General features: G+C 39.6%; 1 protein-coding gene and 1 long non-coding RNA gene across 7 annotated transcripts in view; one reads left to right on the forward strand and one right to left on the reverse strand.

Annotated features, from left to right (window-relative positions):
• Positions 1–19,669, forward strand: part of MET (MET proto-oncogene, receptor tyrosine kinase) — a 105,674-nt gene that overhangs the window by 46,071 nt on the left and 39,934 nt on the right. For all 6 annotated transcript variants that reach the window (XM_063155310.1, XM_063155312.1, XM_063155315.1 and 3 more), the window contains exons 3-5: positions 3,026–3,217; positions 15,012–15,146; positions 16,506–16,679. In XM_063155310.1, the coding sequence (XP_063011380.1) occupies positions 3,026–3,217; positions 15,012–15,146; positions 16,506–16,679 (501 nt within the window). The remainder of the gene's footprint in view (positions 1–3,025; positions 3,218–15,011; positions 15,147–16,505; positions 16,680–19,669) is intronic.
• Positions 1–19,669, reverse strand: part of LOC134417733 (uncharacterized) — an 83,173-nt gene that overhangs the window by 4,574 nt on the left and 58,930 nt on the right. Inside the window, exon 5 of the long non-coding RNA XR_010027622.1 lies at positions 408–535. This is a non-coding gene — a long non-coding RNA (uncharacterized LOC134417733). The remainder of the gene's footprint in view (positions 1–407; positions 536–19,669) is intronic.

The raw sequence follows: 19,669 nt of genomic DNA on the forward strand, positions 1-19,669 counted from the left end.
CCTCTTTGCACTTTTGGCTTCAAATATGCAACTCTGTCTGAAATATTTTGTTTTTATGCTCACTGATTATGACATATAAACCATCAGTTAGCAGCAAAACAGTGACAGCTCCTGATAGCTCAGCTCATTGATGTCTAGAGACATTTTTGGCATTTTTGTCTTCTGTGGGCCAAATCAAGGGTAAATTCCAGAGCACCACAGCTTCCCGTATGAACAAATAAGATAACATTAATTATCTTCTAGCCTTCTGGACACAGCTGTAAGGCAGGGCTTGCTCACACCTCACTGCATTCCACCAGCACACCTGTGCCAGCTTAACAGTAACAAAGCCCTCTCTGTGAATCACAGGCAGAATTGGCACCTCTTGCCCTGCAGGAGAAGCAATGTAGCTGAACCCAGGCACTTACCCGTGCTCTAATCGTCCATTTCAATAGCTGTGTGCTTTCTCAGTGGAACTTGGCATGGTATCCAGAGTGCATCATCTGACATCAGTTATTTTTCCACATTGACAGCCAAATGGATAGTTATGTGTATACTGGGAGAGAGGGAGGGAGGGAGGGAGAGAGAGAGAGAGAACCAGACTTAAAAGTGTTAATTTAAAGCAGCATGTTTCACAAAGTTTTCCCTGTTATCAATCTTCCTTGAGTTTTCTAAGTAGCCTTTTAATCTCTGCATTTCTACTCAAAGATCAAAGCCTTCCTATTTCTTGAACAGCCAACCCTACATTATGGTTAATCCATGAAGTGCCAGGTTTTTACAGAACCATATGTGTAACAATCTACAGGTTCTTCAGCAGATAGACGAAATTATGGCATCTCTGAGGAAGGCTGAGATGACATTGTGGCTAGCTCACTTTGGAAAAGCTAAGAAAGGTGTCAGGGTAAGCAGGAAATTCTAGCCACTTTTTCCAAAGAGCTTGAGCAGGGTTTCATGAGGCAGCATGTTAGGATGTTTGAATTGTGCTGAAATGACTATGTAGGAGGAAGTACTTTAAGCTTAGCACAGAAACATCTCTCTCCAAAGTCTTTGCTTATGGAAAAAAGCAGTTACAGGAAAGAGCAAAGATCCCATGTTGGGGGAGGGTAAAATCAGAAATCTGCCTTATTTCAAAAAGCATGAAAACTGTACATCTTTCTGCACTTGAACTATTCATACTCATTGTATGAGTAATCTGCACAGATGTTTCAGAAATACTTTTACACTGGGTAGGATATGAGTGCAACAGAGTACAGCTTTTCCCTTGTTTGGTGGCCAAAACAAAGAAAAGCCAAACTTGCCCATTGATGATTTGACCCAGCCAAAGACTGGGTTAAAAAAAAAATAAAGTGTGTTCAGTGTTCCTAGTGCAGTTCCTGCTGAAGGAAATACACTGTATATTAGCAGTTAACAGGAAAACTAATACAGTTAAACCTTTAGTATGTAGATAACCAAACTTAAGTCACTGCTGTACCACATCTAATTTAGAAGCCCTTTTCCTGTATCTTTAAGACCCTGTGCAGAGATTTCAGCCGCTCATTTGGTCTGATGTAGGCTTTCACCTAAATGCTACAGTAAATTGACAGGGTACCTTCAGAAAAGCTGGCACCATTGCTGATAGCAGCTCGTAGGGACTGCAGAAAACCTCACCTGCCAGTGCTGTTGCTGGGCTCAGCTCAGAAACATCACAGTTCAACAGCAAAGGGCTGAGCTACTAGGCTGAACATGTTCTTGATAGTATTTTCAATGCCTTGGGTTTCAGTCCAGAATTTGCCAGAGTTAGGCCAAGAAATTCTTCATTCATTGCTTTCTTTTTCATACTCTGAGAAAAGACATCTGAATCAAGAAAATGGTAAAATTTTCTCTTTCTAAAATTTTTCTGCATGCTCTGTAAGGGTATGATACAGATCTATTTGACTTAGTAACAAGACTCTTGACTGTCTTGAAAAGGTTTCACTCAAGCTTCTTTAAAGATTTTTTAAAACATGTTTTTAAAACATGTTTTTTGACAAAATACAAGCCAATAAAAAAATAGGAGAAATTGAGCTCACTCTTGATTTCAACAGAAGGAACCACTGTAAGATCCTTTATAATCTTCCTAAATGTTTATTCATAAAGTATGTCACAGTGGGTGACATACTACATGACTTCCATATTTAAACTGGTTAAAGATAATTTAAGGGATTCCTGGTTTTTATCTTTACACAATGTCCCTAAAATAGATTATGTAATATCAATAATAATGGTATTATTATTGATAATCTAATATAATTGAAATCTATTAATAATAGATTACTATTGAATTGTTAGGAGGTTATATTCTTCTTCAGAGATAACTAAGAACTTGCAATCTCTATTCCCAAAAGGAAAGCGAAAATCCTGCAAATGCAGCTATTATTTTAGTACACTCAAGACATCTAGAGATCCGATGAAATAGTGCATGAACCATAGATGATCAGTACAATAATCTGAGTAATTATCAAAATCTGTCTTCCCCTTAGTTTATTCAGAAACCTATTTTTCCTAATTTATCTCCCTTTTCTTTATCTGGCTTCTTCTCCACTTTAGTGTCTTATCTCTTAAAAAGGTGGTGAAAATAGAGGGAGAAGAATATTGGAAATTGTTATTTTAATGTAAAAAATCACGTTGTTGTTAGAGAATCTTTTTTTAGGAAACTGTTTTAGAAGTAGGTGTGTCACTGGGCAGGCTCTGCAGTACAAGAATTCTCAGACTTTTGGAGAAGCAACATTAAGGAAGTCACTATGAGAAAGGATACCTTAATATATGTGCTTATACACATATCATCTAGTTAAATAAAGACCCTATATTTTATTCCTGCAGACATAATTTTAAAAGTTAATAGAAACATTCCCATAACATTAATAAGTTTTTGCCCCCCTCATGAAACATCATAACTGATGAAGCAATTAAGTTTGAAACATCTTAAAATACTTTTGGTCGAATGCATTTGTGCTAAATGACTTCATTCTGACAAAGATCTATTGCTACTCGTAAAGACAGTGCTCATCTGTGCTTCATTTTCAAACAGGCTTTTTCAAGAAACGCTTCATACTGCAGAGCACAGGATGATGAATACCGCCTAGAAGTCACCACTCCTCTGCAGAGGGTTGACTTGTTCATGGGCCAGTTCAACAGTGTCCTGCTGACTTCAATTTCTGTCTTCACCAAAGGGAACCTTACCATTGCTAACCTGGGAACTTCAGAGGGCCGCTTCATGCAGGTAAATGTCACCATATTACCATATTGCCACAGTAACTTCACAATAAAAACCATACCAGCCTTTAGCAGGATGATGAAAAGGGAGGAGAATTGGTACCTCACTTTAAAAGGGCATTAGAAAATTGAAATTACCAAATAAAATACAGCTTCTAGAATATAAATAAAGTGTCTAATAGAGCATTCAGTATTTTAAGTGGTTACCTGGAGTTTGTTGTTTGAAACAGCAGTTGAGGAGCAAACTCTACCATGGACTCTGGCTGTCTTAGTTCGCAGAACAATTTTGGTTCATATATTGAGAACTCATATAAACTCATATAAACAAGAGTTCTTTCAAAGTAAACTAAACTGAAAGCAGGATCTTGGATAGACATGAAATATGCCTCAACCCCAGCTGGGGCAGAAAGGTCTAAAACAGTGACTGATTATTCAAACAGCTTCAAAAATACACTTTGTATGTATCTACACTCTAGAGGATCAGATTATACCTATTCAATGTAAAAGGCCAAGACAGTTTATAATGTAGAAGCAGGACCCTCAGCATTAGTTGTTTCTATATACTGATCCACTCCCCTGGCACCAAATTCCTTGCTAGTATACCCATAGCCTATGACTCACAGCTGTAGAATTGAGATTAGCTCCTTCTCCACCTACTTTCAAGTTTCTCTGAATGTGTATTAGATTTTCAGTCTCTTGCTCACTCCTATCTCACTCTGTTATTTTGGATTACAGTTCTTCCTGTCCTAAAACAAGTTTTTCATAAAAAAGAGATAAATCACCCTCCTGAGTAGTTTGTCTTCCTCTACTAAGTACATAACTAATCTAGACAGGTAGATTATACTACATGACTTCTTTGTAGGTGACTAATTAAATAACTACAATGAATACAAGCAGCAGTCTTTTAAATTCTTGGCAGTAAAAATCAAACACCAGAAGACAAAGAAAAAATACTTTGAGTTCACCTAACTTATTTCAAGCACTGTCATCCTGTAGTAACTTCCTTGGAGAGCTTGCCTTCCCCAGCTGCCAGAGTCCAGCCTGGATGTGCATCTCAGTCTGGATCCTTCTTGCACCCAAGGACCTGTGTTATTTCAATTTGCCAGTACTACTTGTCTTCTAGAAAACTTCCTGAAGTATTGACAGCCTTCTGGCCTCCTGGTTCTGTAGGCTATAGAGAGTCATCAAAGTTAATGAGAAGACCGTCATCTGCTGTGCCATTCCAGTTTTCCCATTTCCCATAAGCTTCCATTAGAAAATGGTTGGGCACATGTAGCCTTTAATGGAACTAATCCTTTCCTTTCTTCTCTCCCTTTCCCTCCTTTCCTTGCCACATGCAGTGCATAGGGTTATATATTGTTCTCAGAATATGCAGCCTGTCTGGATAAAAGGAATCCTATACCTCCAGTCTTTTGCTCAGACTAGGCACAGAACCAGCTGCATAATGCAAATTCTGTAATGCTTCTACAGGCAAAGAGTTCAAAGTAATTTGCCACAAAGGACAGATAAAAAAGCAGAGGAAATCATGTTTCTCTTTTCCTCCCCCCAAAAAATTTAACAAAACTTTCAATGACAAGCCTGCCAGTTTTACCTTAATTTCCCATGATGACCTTGGTAAATTTAAGCTGCAGTTTGTCTTCTGTGCAGGAGATGCAAATGCTAAGAGCTGCACACTGAGCATGGGCCCAAACTGCACTCCATTCTTGGAAGCAGATACTGATTCACACAGCAAAATGAGCAATTTGTTTAACCTTTCTGAAGTAATTTCCTTATCTACAAAATACAATTAATAACAACTACTCTCTTAGTCCCAGCATTACTTCTAGGCTGTCACAAAGCTTTTAGGAAGGTTTGGTAGAAAGCACAAGGGAGCATTATTTTTATTTGTAATGTTCTTTAAATTATTCATTCAAATCCTGCAGCACACACTTCATTCAGATGTTTGCCCAACTCAAGGAACAATTAAATATTTCCAGAATACATTTCCCATTCCAGGTTCAGTTACAGATCAAAAGAAAAGGCTATTGTGTAAACTGCACATGGCCATTAGCAGAAATATTCTCATCATTGAATCAGACTGGCTTCAGCTACAGGGGGAAGTCAGCATTGGGTTCATATTGTACTAAATGGGAGCTCTTTCCTTGAGGGTTGGGTGCAGCTAGCAGGAGAATAAGCATACTGACTACCTTTAATGATACTACCTCCAAATAAAAGGTTGGTATTTGTTTTGTCTTTAAGTTATTTTGGAAGGGATACCAGATCTGTAGGATACAGAAGACACAGATTTTTGCAGATTTTAATGTTCTCTTTCCTTTTTTTTTTTTTTTTTCTCTAATAGTGATTTAGGAGTGCTTTCAAACATATTCATTAGGAAGTGCCCAACTAAAGTAGATTTGTAGTGTTTCTATGGAAATATAGCTATTAACAGCAATGAGATTAAGATAATTAAAAATTAAGCTATTATATGACCATTACTGAAGTAAAATGGGTAAAAAAGTCAGGATAATCTAACAATGGTTTAATTCATCAAAAGGATATCCCCAAAGACTTCCACACATTTTTAGCAAAGAAATGTAATGTTCTTTTTTGTTTCATTCACAAATCTGTTGGAACATATCACAAAGAATCCTCAGCTCTTCACTTCTTTTGCACAGTCATTTGCACTGATATTTTTAGGTCTTTGTACAAGCAAAAATTGAATTTTCCTGTGCAATTTCCTGGTAACTTTTAGCTATTCAAAGCTGACTTCAGACATAGGCATGCTTTCAGAGAAAATTATTTACAAAATTCTACCTATCAGGGAATCTGTTTTAAAACTGGTTGTATTGTGTTAGTATTTTGAGAACATACTATCATGCCAGCTATTTAAAAGCAAATGAAAAAAATATTCATGTATAGCTTTCTATATTTAGAAATTCAGCTCCGCCCTTCAAATGCACCCAGTTCATCTTGTATCTTCTTTGAAATACCAAACCTTACTATATTTAGACAATTTGGTTTCTGACATAAATTTCAGTACTAGCAGCCATCCATGAGATTAAAATCAGTAGTAATACAGTATCTCTGTCTTTGACCACACCCTGAAGTGTCCGGATATGCATCAGTTTGGTGAAAGTAATGAACATTTGAATCACATTTTTGCTATATTAATTTAGGGTTTCTTGTAGTTGTTACGAAAGATTTGGGGAGGAGGGGAGGTGGCGGGGGGGACCTCTTGTAAACGTAGTGATCTTGTCATCTAAATTGAGTTGGAGCTCCAAGCCTGCGCTGTGGGAGCAAATAGGTGCAGCAGCAAGCTATTGAACCTGAGAGAAATTTATTTGAAAATGTCATACCCCCATTATACTTGTTTATACTTGTTCAGCAGTCAACCACTTGAGTCTGTCTTTTTTTTCTTTCCTCTTTCCTGTCATCTTTCCATCTCCTTTTGCTTTTCTTCTTCTACTCATCACTGTCTACCTTCCTGCATTCCTCTTGTCTCCAACTCTATTTCTATCTCCATCAATTTTTATCTCTTTACCCCATGGCTATAGCACAGCATTACTGCAAAATTCATAGATTAAATAGATTTAACATGTACGTTTTTCCTTCTGTAGGTGATGGCTGCCAGATTCTGGGGTTTGAATGTATTTAGGGATTTATCACAATGAATAGTTCCTAACTTTACAAGTGATTCCCCGAAGCTTATACCATTACTAATAACCCAACTCAGAACATAGCCTACATTTTACTTATTTTAAAAAATCTTTCTAAAGAGCCAGTAATAATCAGAATGCAAAGGCATGTATGTTTTATCCAACCAAGGAATACTCACCTGTTGTTTTTTGCTTTTAGTTTGATAAAATAGAATTATTCACTTGAACAGCTTTGGAAAGCACTAAATCTGGAAAGTAAATATACCCTCCTTCACTAAATGTTTCTTTTTTTCAGCCGAAATCTGGAACTAAAATAAAATCAATCTGGATGGTCCAAATACAGAAGATGCATGTGTTCTTCTAAGGAGGATAATTAGGGCCATGAGGTGAATTCCAGATTTCTCCTGAAAAGTACTGCAGCCCATTCACATACTGAGCATGTTTTGGCTGCCTCAGAAATGTCAAATCTGTATTTGGCCATGAATAGATTGGAGTTTGTAGTTTACTAAATATTGTGGAGTTTCTGTTACAAAACAGACCAGTAATAATTTTTCTAAGACAGCTGACATGCATGAGACAGAAAAGAAAAATTGTTTTACTTCCTTCCTAAGCTGGAGCCTGACAACAAACTTTTTTTTCTCCTTCTCTTTTTTTTTTCTGCTGAGAAGTTGCAGCTGTTTCAGCCTTTCTTATTGTGCTTGTTTTCAGACTGTGACTGGGAACACAGACTGTAACTACAGCTGTTGGGTGCAAAGTGAATCAGGTATTTCACAGTGGTTATTTGATTAGAAAACAGCACCCAGTCACACTGCTAGAGCTGAGGGAATCTGATTTTCAGCTGCTGTAAAACAGCCTTATTCTGCTCAAACCAAACTACTCTGAGAATACAACTCACAGCTAGAAAAGACACTTATATACCAGCCAGTATTTTGGGAAGTTATAGTTTCTGGAAAAAAAAAACCAACTCTGTGATATATTGAGATAAAATATCGTTCCTTTTTTCTTCTTAGTTTCAAGGCATTTTGGTTTTTTCTACCTAAAATTGGCATTATTTCAGAGAGTGTTTTTAGAGTGATGATGAAATGAGTTCTTCAGGAAGGGGAAATCTTTGTGGTAGCTCTGGGAAGTGTGGGATATGGGAACGTCTACCAAGATTTATTCTTGGAAGCTCACATTTGGTCTGGCCATAACAATGAACTAGAGGTCAATGCCCTTGACGTAGCAGAGGCTGGATTTCAGCCTGACAGTATGTTTGGAAGCAGAACAGTGCATGTGCCCTCACACTTGAAGCTGGCCTCAGCATTGTAGCACCCCAACAAAAGCACCACAACTGCTTGTTGGTGGCCTTCAGTGGTGTTCACTTTATGTTTTGCAGCTAAAATGGGCAACCACTCCCTATAGATGTAATTTTGGCAGCAGACCCACCTCATCCTTCTGACTATGCCAGTGAAACTCAGTGCACAGCAGGGCAGCAGTAGTGCAGAATGAGGGACCCCACCACGGGCCCTCTCATCTGCATGGTTCAGTGGGACAAACATCCATCCTGTTGCTTCTGGAGGTGAGGAAAGGGTCTTCCCATGGGCATACATAGACTCTGAGGTGCCATCAGCCACATGCTGGCTGCAGTCCTGTCCCATCTGGCTGAGCACGAGCCAGCTCTAGCTGAAAAGCCAAGCATTAGCAAAACATGGTAATGCACTGTCATGTCTGAGCAAATTCTGGACAGAAAACAGCTTTGGGCACAAAAACCAAAGTGTGATGGTACAGATAGGCCTTGCTGGAGTACTGCACACCAGGCAACAGGCCACATCCTCCCAGGGGGCTCTCTGCACTTGTTAGACATGCAACAGTACAGATTAATGCAAGCCTTACTCTAGAGAACCATTATATTTTTTTAACCAGACTTTTTGCTAAGAAAGGTTATATGAGGTTATAGTAAAGGCTCAAGGAGCAGAGTTCTGGCAGGGCTTAAGATGGAGAAGGGAGAGGTATGAGACATGTAAAAGCACACAGTCATAGCTTTCTCAGTACCCTCCAGCTTCTGGCACTTAGTGACCCAAAGATATTCTGAGCTGGAAATTGCACCCATATTTGGCACCTAGTATTTGTTTGTGGACTCCTTTCTACAAAGTTTTGCCTACTGTTTTTTTTAATTTATTTTTGTTTTCTCCTCTGTGGTATGCTGTGACAATGACTTTCATAATTTCATTCTTCTTTGAATGATAGAGCTTTTTGGGGTTTCCTTAACCTGCTGCCCTATCATTTCTTTTGTTGCCTTTGATTCTGCCCTATGAGGAATAGGAATGGGGCACTCAAAAATCAATGGTTTGGGAAATTCTCACACACTGAGCACAAATCTGTTGTCTTTCACATCCAAGTAGACAGAACACTTGATAATCACACTCATTTCCCAGGAATACTTATGATTAAAAACAAACACCACCACCAAACTTTAACACACATCTCATTTCCCCAAAATAAGAGAACTTAGCATGTGTTGTAGCTGCTTTCATAGACTACATGCCAGGGAATATAATGCGTGCTACAGAAATCAGTGAAAAAAACTCATCACATCTGCTTTTTATTTGTAACTGCATTCAAGGATTGAGAAAATTTGTCCCAGAATTCAGCAATAGAGCCAAGTCTTCGACATTGCTCTCCTCTTGCAAACAGCAAAGCAGCAAGACCTCACCACTCCAGGAATCAAGACTCAGAGCCATGGTGCCTGTCAGCAAAATGAGTTGACACAGAGCAAAGAAATTCAGAGCTTTGCATCTTTCACTGCGCTCAGTCAAATCCAGTTTATTCTGTGGTGTACTAGAAGCCATAGGCACCTTTGAATTTATCAAACTCCTCTTGATCCAGTTCCTGTCCCTCTAGACAAATGTCATTGTGATAAAACCCACCCGTGCAAGTGGCAAGCTATATTGCACTTGGACCAAGTGCAAGAAGGTCAAGAAATATATGAGCATGGACTTTAAACCCTACAGAGCCTGGAGGGGGAAAGAGTGATGGGATGCCCACGGAGTCATTGCAAAGGCTGTCCTCAGTGCCCACTCTTGTCCTATTTCAGGGACCCAGCAATTCATCTGGCTTTTCAATACTGGCAGTCTGACCTATTTAAGGCTACATGTAAACTGTGAACACAAGCATTTTTAGGAATGTGAGTAGCTGCAATCCTTTCATCTTTCATTTTTAAGCCAACAGAAAACTGTGGTAACTCTTGATAAGCAGCATTTTCCTATTGGTGGCTCAACTTTTGGCATTTATGATAGCAGTTTTTTCTGTGGTAAAGAATGTATCTTGATTCTCCCACGGAAAAAAAAGGTATCAAACACTGCATAATGCAAAATCCATGTAGCCAAATTAAAATTAACACCTGGTGCTGAATAACTGGTTTGAGAGCACATATGTTTTAATATTCAGTTTGAGTAGAAAAGCTTACACTCTTCAGAAGAAATCCATTATATTCTTCATGGATTAGAATGATATACAACATTTAGAGAGCTACATATGTGCCCTTTGCAAGGCTAGGCTGCATATCCCAGGGCATTTGAGGCATTGCAGAATATAGTTAACCCTGAGCCTATCTCTGCTGGATAATGGCATACACCTGCCAGACATCTAGGGAAAAAAATAACAACATGATACTTAGATTGGATTCCTTTTAGAAGGCCTCTCATTTTTGCAAAAGATATTTCAACATGTAGACAGTTACATTTGTAATTCAATCCTGCTGACTAGCACAACTGAGCATTGGAATGATTTTTAAAATAAGCTGTTGCATGCTGGTTTTCAAGTCAAGTTATTACAGTCTTAATTTGCCATATTACACACAGACAAACCTAGACTCGTCTTCATATTTAATATTAATACCAGCTGATGGCAATGAAATAATATTTAAATTAATAACTTTAGTGTTCATGGACCTAAGCGATCACTGACTCCCAGTATTAAAGAATACATTAATATATTCATTCATTAATCAACTGTTGTCTGTTATCTTCATGAAAGTATTTCATGGAAGTAGTCTAAGCAATGCTGGAAGAAAATTGTGTGTTTTTCTCTAAATAGAGAGACATAAATATTGTGTTTGTCGTAGTTACTGATATTGAACGTGATTCTCTAAAGATACCAGAAGAGCCACATGGATTTAAATGAAGGGTCCATATAGTTCAGTGCTCTGTCTCCAGTGGTATTGACTAGTGGATGCCTAGTCACCCAGACACACATAGCTACCTTCTGCTTCAAGTTCCCAACTATTTTCTTTTCTGGGAATTTCCTGAGCTATTGATTGTTGTCTCTTTAGCTCTTTCCATGTACCTGTGCATTTTGCCTTGGATATGCATTTCTCTTGCATTCTTATCCTTTGACAGGGAGTCCCATAGGTCATCACATATTGCTAGGATGTCATATTCTTTTGTTTGCTTTGAACCCGAGTCTTTTTTTTTTGTCTTTTGGTGGTGTTTAGAATTTTTATTATAATTAAATAGTGGAATAATACAATCATTTAGGACTGAAAACACCTCTAGTATCATAGAGTCTAACTATTAACCTAACACCGCCAAGTCCAAGCCCTTAAGTGTCACTTCTACATGTGAGTCATCAGAGACTCAGCCATTTCTCTGGGCAGCCTGTTCCACTGCTTGACCGCCCTTTTAGTGAAGAAATATTCCCTAAAATATATTCTAAACCTCCCCTGCTGCAACTTGAGGCCATTTCTTCTTTTCCTATCACTTGTTACTTGGGAGAAGTGACCAACCCCGAGCTGGCCACAGCCCATTTTGGGTGGTTGTAGAAGAGAGTGTAGGGTTGGTCTCTACCAACTCATGATTCTCTATTCCTTCATCATAGAGATTCCACCGGTACCATACTCAATCATTGTTCATTACAGCCTTTTGATCATCTCTGTTACTTTTCTCTGAGCTTTACCCCTTTTTAACATGCTCCTTTTTTTGCCAGGAGGCAAGTAGAACTGCACAGAGATTTTAAGTTTCAGGCAAGACATGAATTTATATGATATCATTATCATTATCCTGATATCATTATCAGGGTGTTTTCTGGTTTGTTCTCTAATCCTTTTCTAATAATTTATAAGTTTTTATTAGGTTGGTTTTGGCTGCTGCTAAGCAGTTAGATAACTATCTAACATATACTGCTTTAAATTAATTATCATTGTTGTAGTTCATCTGCCATTTTATTGCCTTGTCTTGTAAAGTCCTTCTGCCATCCTTCATAGTCTATCCTCATCCTAACCACCTTGAATACCTTCAGATCATCACAAAACTTTATCACTGGACTGCTCAACCACTTTTCCCACTCATTTGTGGGTGTATTGAACAGTTTGGACCCCAGTACAGACAGCTTGTACAACACCTCTGGTGACTTCTTACTATTGCAGTCACTGACCATTTGCTACAAATGTCTGTTTGTTCTGCTTTGGTTAATTACCTGTGCTAGACCTTCCCTCACTCCTAATTGCTTGAGTGGAGGCATGGAAATAAGCTTTCATTTCTCTTATGCACTGCAGAAGTGAATAGTTAATAAATTAATTACTAAAATGAAAATAAAACAAAAAAAAATCCAATACCCACTCTTCTCCCCCCTCCCCCTACCCAAAAAAGACACCTCAAAACCCCAAGAATTTTATAGTCTTTGCAGAGGGAAAAATCTCCTGTAGTACTGAACAATTTTCATGGTAGTGATCCCTGTATGTCAGTGTGTCCACGACAGATGAAATTTATGCTGCACACATACCAGCTCAGTTCCAAGCTATAAAAATCAGAGCTTTATGAGAACGACACTGGAGTCCTAAGTAGCCTCTTCCTTCTGCTGTAGAAGCTGTCTTCAAATTGCTTTTTTTTTTCAGGATTATGTTGGATAAGGGAAAGATAGAATTTCAAGGACTGGGCTGATGTGTGCAAAAATCACACAGTTGTATGGACCAAAAAGAACATTTTTGCATCTTGTATCTGTTATAGCAGCACTGTAGGCTGGTAGATTAGTTCTAAGCAAAATCCAAACTTTCATTCTGTGTGCTAGGAAGTGTAATCTGAGCTCCCTGTATGTCATGAGGTCAAAGTCTAGTCACTTGGGCTTTGAGCAGGTGATTTGACTATCAACCTCAGTAAAATAAAGGTCAGTCAGTGTTTAAAGTACTGAGTAATTTTTCCAAGATTGTAGAGATGGAATCCAAATTTTCATGTATTGCTCTGAGGTTGGAATGCAGATGTGTTTAAAGAGTTAACACTGTGGCTCAATCAGAAAGAATGCTTGGCAATAAGAGGAAGCCTGGATTAATGATGGAAAAGAATTCTTAGCATTTTATAGCAGTGGGTATTCGAGATGAGACACGGCTAATGATCAACTAAAAAGGTATTTGCAGCTGTGGTGCTACCTCTCCCCATAATGCCAACATTAATCAAGGTTTTTCATGCAGCTTTCCAGTCCATTCTATTTTTCATTGTCCTGAATAGAAAAACAGAGCTCATGCCCTATTACACTGAGTCAGAGACCATACTTCTGTGTCACCAAAAATGATCATACTTTATTGATTTCTAAAATCTGTACTTTCTGTGCTGTGAAATAAATCCATAGCAAAGCCCGTAACAAAGCCAGTTTCATTTTTAAAGAAAAAAAAAGCCTCTTGCAACCCCAAACTAAAAATACCTCTGGGATGTGAAGCAGTTATCGGCATGAATTAACTGCTCATATATTTTATTTAAGTCTTGAATTACATCAAAACAGCAGCTATAATTACAGCATCTCTAAGTCTAGTTTTGGAGTCAGCCATCTTGTTGAAAGCCCTTGGCAGTGTGAAAAGCCAGTGAAATTGTGTAAGTCAATGTCCTGGCTGTTCTGATTCTGCCTTCGGAGTCAGAAGAAAAGCTTCATTATAGTAAAAAATGAAACATTTGACATACAAGTTATTTCCAGAATGGCTTCAATCTTTTTAAATAATGAGCCCCATTGAATCCTAACTTCTCAGCAAATGTTGATTATCTAAATTCCTTAAGTAAACTACACGTGATACAGCTTTTGAAACATGAACATGATCTTCCCTCATGTAAACAATCCTCTGCCTTTGTTGTCTGATGCTATCACATTTGGGTGCACATCCTTCTGCATTGCAGGCCCAAGCCTATAAAATGTTGCTATCAAATATCCACCCCGATCTGCAGATGCTTTATGCCTCTGCTTAACAGCCATGACTCATCCCGTTAAAGTCAACAAAGTTACAGTAGTAAAGTTAGGCGTGCGTTTGCAGGAATGGGCCCAGATTCTCAGAAGAATTTAGGTAACTCAAGATGCAGAGAGATGAGTAGTGAGGGAATTTCATAGCGGTGTGACTAATCTCTCTAAGATCTCCTGAAATCGAGAGAGAGAGAGAGAGGGAAGGTTTTTGCAAAGGGGCTTCAGAATGACTAAATTAGGCTCCTGTTTTGCAGCATCTCATAAAGGAGCTTCCACCGTTCCCTGTAATTTAAGAAGTGCTTTGAATGCTCAGTCCTGGTCACCCGGCTCACACAGAAACCAACAGGAGCCAGAGCTGAGGGTGCCCAGCCAAACCTTGCAGTAGCCTGGCAGCTATTGCCATCTGGGCAGCCCTGGCTGCTGAGCTCGGGGCACTCTGAGTGCTGCCCACTGCGTGACCTGCAGTGCCTGACATAGCTTTGCAATCTCACTGCCCCACGTGCAGCAAGGTTGACACAGGGTGAAGTTTGCTTTTCAAACTCAAGGACCAAAGTGGAAATAGAAGGAAATGGTTTTGACTTCTGAAGACCTGGAGTTTTAAGATTCTTTTAAATAGACATTGTAGATAAAATTCTTCATTCTTAAATGTATAGGACTGACTAAAGGTCAGTCTCTTCATTATCTATGGTGACATATAAATACCTGAAATTGAAGGACTAGGAAGCATGCAGTGGCTCCTGCATATTTTAGTAAATATGGTGTATTTTGAGGATCCTCCAACAGCCATGATTTTGCTGTATTAAATAAAGTAGATTTTATAGCACTTTAATCAGATTATGATGGAACATTATGCAAAATATTATGCAATGTAATGCAAAGTAATTAATGCAAGCAGAGAACATGAGACAGCTGAGCAGCCTGCATTTGGATTACACACTGCCTGCTGATTTTCAAAATTTCTTTCTTTCTTAGATAGTGGTTTCCCGTTCAGAATCCACAACTCCGCATGTCAGCTTTCAGCTGGACTCCCACCCCATCTCTCCCCAGGCTGTTGTCGAGAATTCATTAGCAGATGATGGCTATACCCTGGTAGTGACTGGGAAGAAGGTGAGTGGTTCATAATCTAATCCTCCTGTGCACTGTGTAAACCTCTGTTCTCACTGCTGCTTTCTGCACTGCATCCTCATGGCCCTGCCATTCCCTCAGAACACTGGGGATGTACGTTTCCTCCAAGATATATTTATTCCCCTGCTAAACAAACTGGCAGCCTAATATTGAGAAATGCTTAAATAATGCAAGAGCTGGTGATATAAACCAACAAAAGCCAGGAAATGCAAATTTTAAGGCTGAAAACCTGTCCCTAATTCAAGAGCTTGCAAAGACAAAACACACAATGGCTTAAGAAAAGAATGGTGTTCAGTTTCCTGGCTTTTCTTGGTTTGTGTCATAGCATTGTGACTTTTTAAGGACGGTTGTGTGTGCTAGAGTTACATGCATGTCTTTAAAACTGTAAGTCAGTAAGACTTGAAAATTACTTTAGCATGTAGTCTACAAAGAGTTAATAAAAGATGAAGAGCCATCATAAATATGCTATTGTCATAAGTAGATATGCATTGAAGAACAGGTTTAAAACATCAGCAGATAATATTACGGATAATCCTAAACCATAATCGTAAGCAATAATTTGACCCCTTGAGTTCTATAAGGACTTACAGAAATACATCAGCCATAAAGATTGTTATTAATCATTTACTAGAAATGTATGAGTTATTTATAAGAGTGATCTTCAGAAAATGTACAAAATAAATTTAAGGAAGGTCCTGAAGTATAAAGAAATATAAGGCACTTATATAGTAATGTAATTATATATTGATTTTAATATTTGACCAAAAATAATTCTTGCATGTTTAGAGTGACTATTTCATAACTATCCTGATATTTTAAGTAATATATCTTTTAAGTTGTATTTTAGGTAAAGTATGGGGTTTTTTGATGATAGGTGTTAAAAAAACAAGTACATGGGCAGTCACATGCTGTAAGTGTGCCACAGCTATTAATACAGCCTCACCAAAGCTGAAATAGCCATCATGCCTATTTTTACAAATGTATAAAGTAAGGCATACTGAGATACACTGTATAAACTAAGGCACACTGAGATACAGAACTGGGAGGAGCACGCTTTCTTTCTCCATCAGCAAAAAATGCTATCTTGCTGTAAACACCAGATGCTGGTAGTAACTGTATATAACATTAAGATGCCTTTAGGGTTTCTCCCAAGCGAATTTAAAATCATGTCAGTTAAATTACTTATAAGATCCTATAATTACTGAGCTAAAGAGAAGTCGAACTGTGGCTTGCACATCTGAAATCTGAGTAGCACCAGCATGCTATGCATAAATAGAGATTCTCCTTGCCACTTAGTGCATGTATTAAAAGGCTGTATGCACCATGTCTCTCCATCGACAGATAACAAAGATCCCTCTGAAGGGGCCAGGCTGCCATCACTTCAGGTCCTGCAGCCAGTGCCTGCTGGCCCCAGCCTTCATGGAGTGTGGCTGGTGCAGCCAGCAGTGCCTCAGGTCTTCTGAGTGCCCCAGCAACACCTGGACCCAGGACACCTGCTTGCCTAGGGTTTATGAGGTAAAGAGGTGGATTTCTTGCATTTATCTCTTGAGGGAAGAACAGTCTGCACTCTGTAGACATTTTCTATTCGTGTAATCATGATAAATCATCAGCTTTCCTCAACTTCCCCTCAGCCGTGATGCCCATGAATTCTCTAACTGGATGCACGTGGTCTCCCTGAGTAGTGTGGGCTGAGATGCTCATGGATGGACAGGTTTGTCTGATCATCCTTACCAGCCTTGGGAGATCCCTAGCCCTACAAAGCACTTCTGACGGGGAAACAAGATGGGTCTGAGCCTGGCAGGGGTCTGACAGCAAAGCCAGTCACAGAAAGGAGCATCCCTCCTCTTGGGCTTCCCTCAGAGACAAAAGTGGAGGAAAGCACTTCCTGCCCAGAGCCACCACAGCCTGACCCAGCACAGGAGGGCTCTGGCTCCCACTCTTCATCCATCCCTGTGCTGGCTCCAATGTTGGAGGGAAGCCTGGTGGTTTTTTTCTAAGAAAAACCCCTTCTTTCCCCTACCCAAGCTCCTGGGAAGTTTTTTTTCCCATAATGTCCCTTCCTGTCCCCTTCTTCCTATGGGTCCACTTGGCACCAACGAGGAGCAAGGCTGTAGCTGCTCCCCCAGGACAGGGGCAGCCAGAGGCTGCTGCCAGCCAGCCAGAGCTCGTCAAGGGTGTGTGACAACAAGAAGGCATGGATGAGCAGGGAGCTGCACTGGCACAGTCCAGCTTTAATTCAGCTGTGCTTAATGCAGGATTTGTACCGTACATGGAACCAAACCTTCCCGTGTGAAGTGTGACATGACTGTGAAAGCAGAGGTTTGTAGGGCAGTTGATGGACTAGAAATCTAAGGGAAGGACAAGCATAAAATGTTCTGGTAGCATTTACTGCCACATTCGCTTATGTTAGTGCATTTAAACTACATCATGTAGTTAAAAATACATTTTCCTTTATTAGAATACAACTTATAAACAGACATGAAAGTTTGATATGCCAAACTCTTAGAAAGGGAGAAAAAAGTGGGTTTTAAATAAATAATGTATTTCTTTCATCCAGGCATATGATTTCATGTACAACAGTATTTTTAAGTTTTAATGTTTTAGACAAAACTGCTATTCATCTAGAAGTATAGAAACACATGTTTACAGGGTTGGTTTTTTCCATGTTCACCTTTTAGTCACAAAATTTATGATTAACACAGGTAAAATTCAGTGAAAAAACAATGAAGAGTTGTAGGAATCAAACCCAAAATGGATGGAAAATGGATGGGGGAGGGGTGGTTTGCCTGCCTTCTATGGCCATTTACTTAGGGCAGAGGAGATGCACAAAACTTGCTAATGCAGAATGTGAACAGTTTACTTTTCCTTTATACAAAACCACATTTGTTTCAAAATGCTTATATTAGATAGTGAAACAATCCTTTATAGCCTTAGTCTGTATGAGATTGAGTCACCAATTCAAAGGTATTCAGTGAGAATTAGCTCTTATATATTTTTCTGTACCTCTGCAGGCCCAAGGTGCTCACCGGTCCTGCACAGTTTGTTTCATCTTTTCTAGAGCTCAAGCGCCCTTAATGGTTTTTAATTTGCAAACTTTCCAGAAGTGGCTGTATATTTCCATAGCTCAAAAAATATTTCCCAGGCTCCGAACTGCTTCGTTTCTGATTTTCAGAGGGGCTGAACTCATGTAGCCCTCTTTAATTTCAGTTTTGAATGTGTTCACTCAGCAGTTTTAAGAACCAAGAGCCTGGAGCCCATGCACAGGCACTTAGAGCAAGAGGTGTATCCCCCACAGCCATCTCTGCAGTCCTTGTGAGTGCTGGCAGGGGAGCACACCTTGGACGTGGGGCAGTGGGAACGGGTGTGAGGCTGGGTAGGTGCTTCCCTTCCCCACATGGCTCAGCCCAGCCTGCTCAGCACAAGCCCAGTCTACCCTGTAATCAATATGGAGCTGTGACACTGATGGATCTGAAAGTGAATCTCGAATTACTGCGTGCCGATGTTGGTAGAAGTTGCTTCCAGAAGGCTTGTAAGGAAAAAAAATGCAGCTGGATACTTAAATCCACTGGATTGCTAGCTGTTAAGACAAATTTCATGCTCTAGTGGACCATGACATTTAACATGATTACTGAAAAAAATATAAAACAGATTATTCATCATCTTCTGATCTGTCTTGAAACTCACATGCATAAAATGTAAGAAACAAGCTCGTTTTGTTCCTAACAAACGGAGGATGACCTGCTTTGCATAGTATCTGAAATTCAGTCCAAACCTCTCCCTAATATTTTGCAGCTTTCAGAGGGACAGATTGCTTGAGATATGTCATATGATCACTTTAACCTCAGGGGAGCAGATTGCTGCCTGAGGGTCTGCTCCAGTGGATGCTAGCTAACTAATCTTCAGTGACGTTTTCCCAGGTTGTTATACAGACTGGTGTACGACGGGGAAAAAAAATAATTTTTCCTCTCAGGAGGGATGGCAGAGAAGAAGCCCAGTGTTTTCCCATGGAGTCCTGCAGATCCTTTGTCTCTTTTGCCCTGCTTTAAGCACTTTCCCTTGGAGCTGTGGGTTGGAGAGGAGCAGCCAAGTCTGCCCAGACATGGACAGCATAGCAGGGCAGGCGCTCGGACACATCCCCTCCAGAGCCCAGCTCCCAGTCTGCTCCCACCCCCTGCCTCTGCCAGCAATGAGGATTTTCATCAGCCTGGATTGGCAGCTCTAGAGGGAAGCCAGGAGGGAGTCTCCTGGGAGATCACTTGGTGCTGGAACAAATCGCAGGCATCTGCGCGTGGTGTTCAGGTCACGCTGAAAGGTGAAGAGTGTAAAAGAAGAAATAAATTGGGCTCCCTTCTGGTTCTTTGTTGTGGTTAAAAATCTGACATGGTTTGTTGTTGTTTTTAAAGTGAGTCATTTTAGCTGGCTTTTGTATCAGACGTATCGAGAACATCAGGCCTTCTGCTGCCTGTTTAGGTTGGAGGCTTTGCTGGAAACTTCACATGTGGTTG

The sequence above is a fragment of the Melospiza melodia genome, chromosome 4 (assembly GCF_035770615.1).
Source record: "Melospiza melodia melodia isolate bMelMel2 chromosome 4, bMelMel2.pri, whole genome shotgun sequence".
Classification (NCBI taxonomy): domain Eukaryota; kingdom Metazoa; phylum Chordata; class Aves; order Passeriformes; family Passerellidae; genus Melospiza; species Melospiza melodia.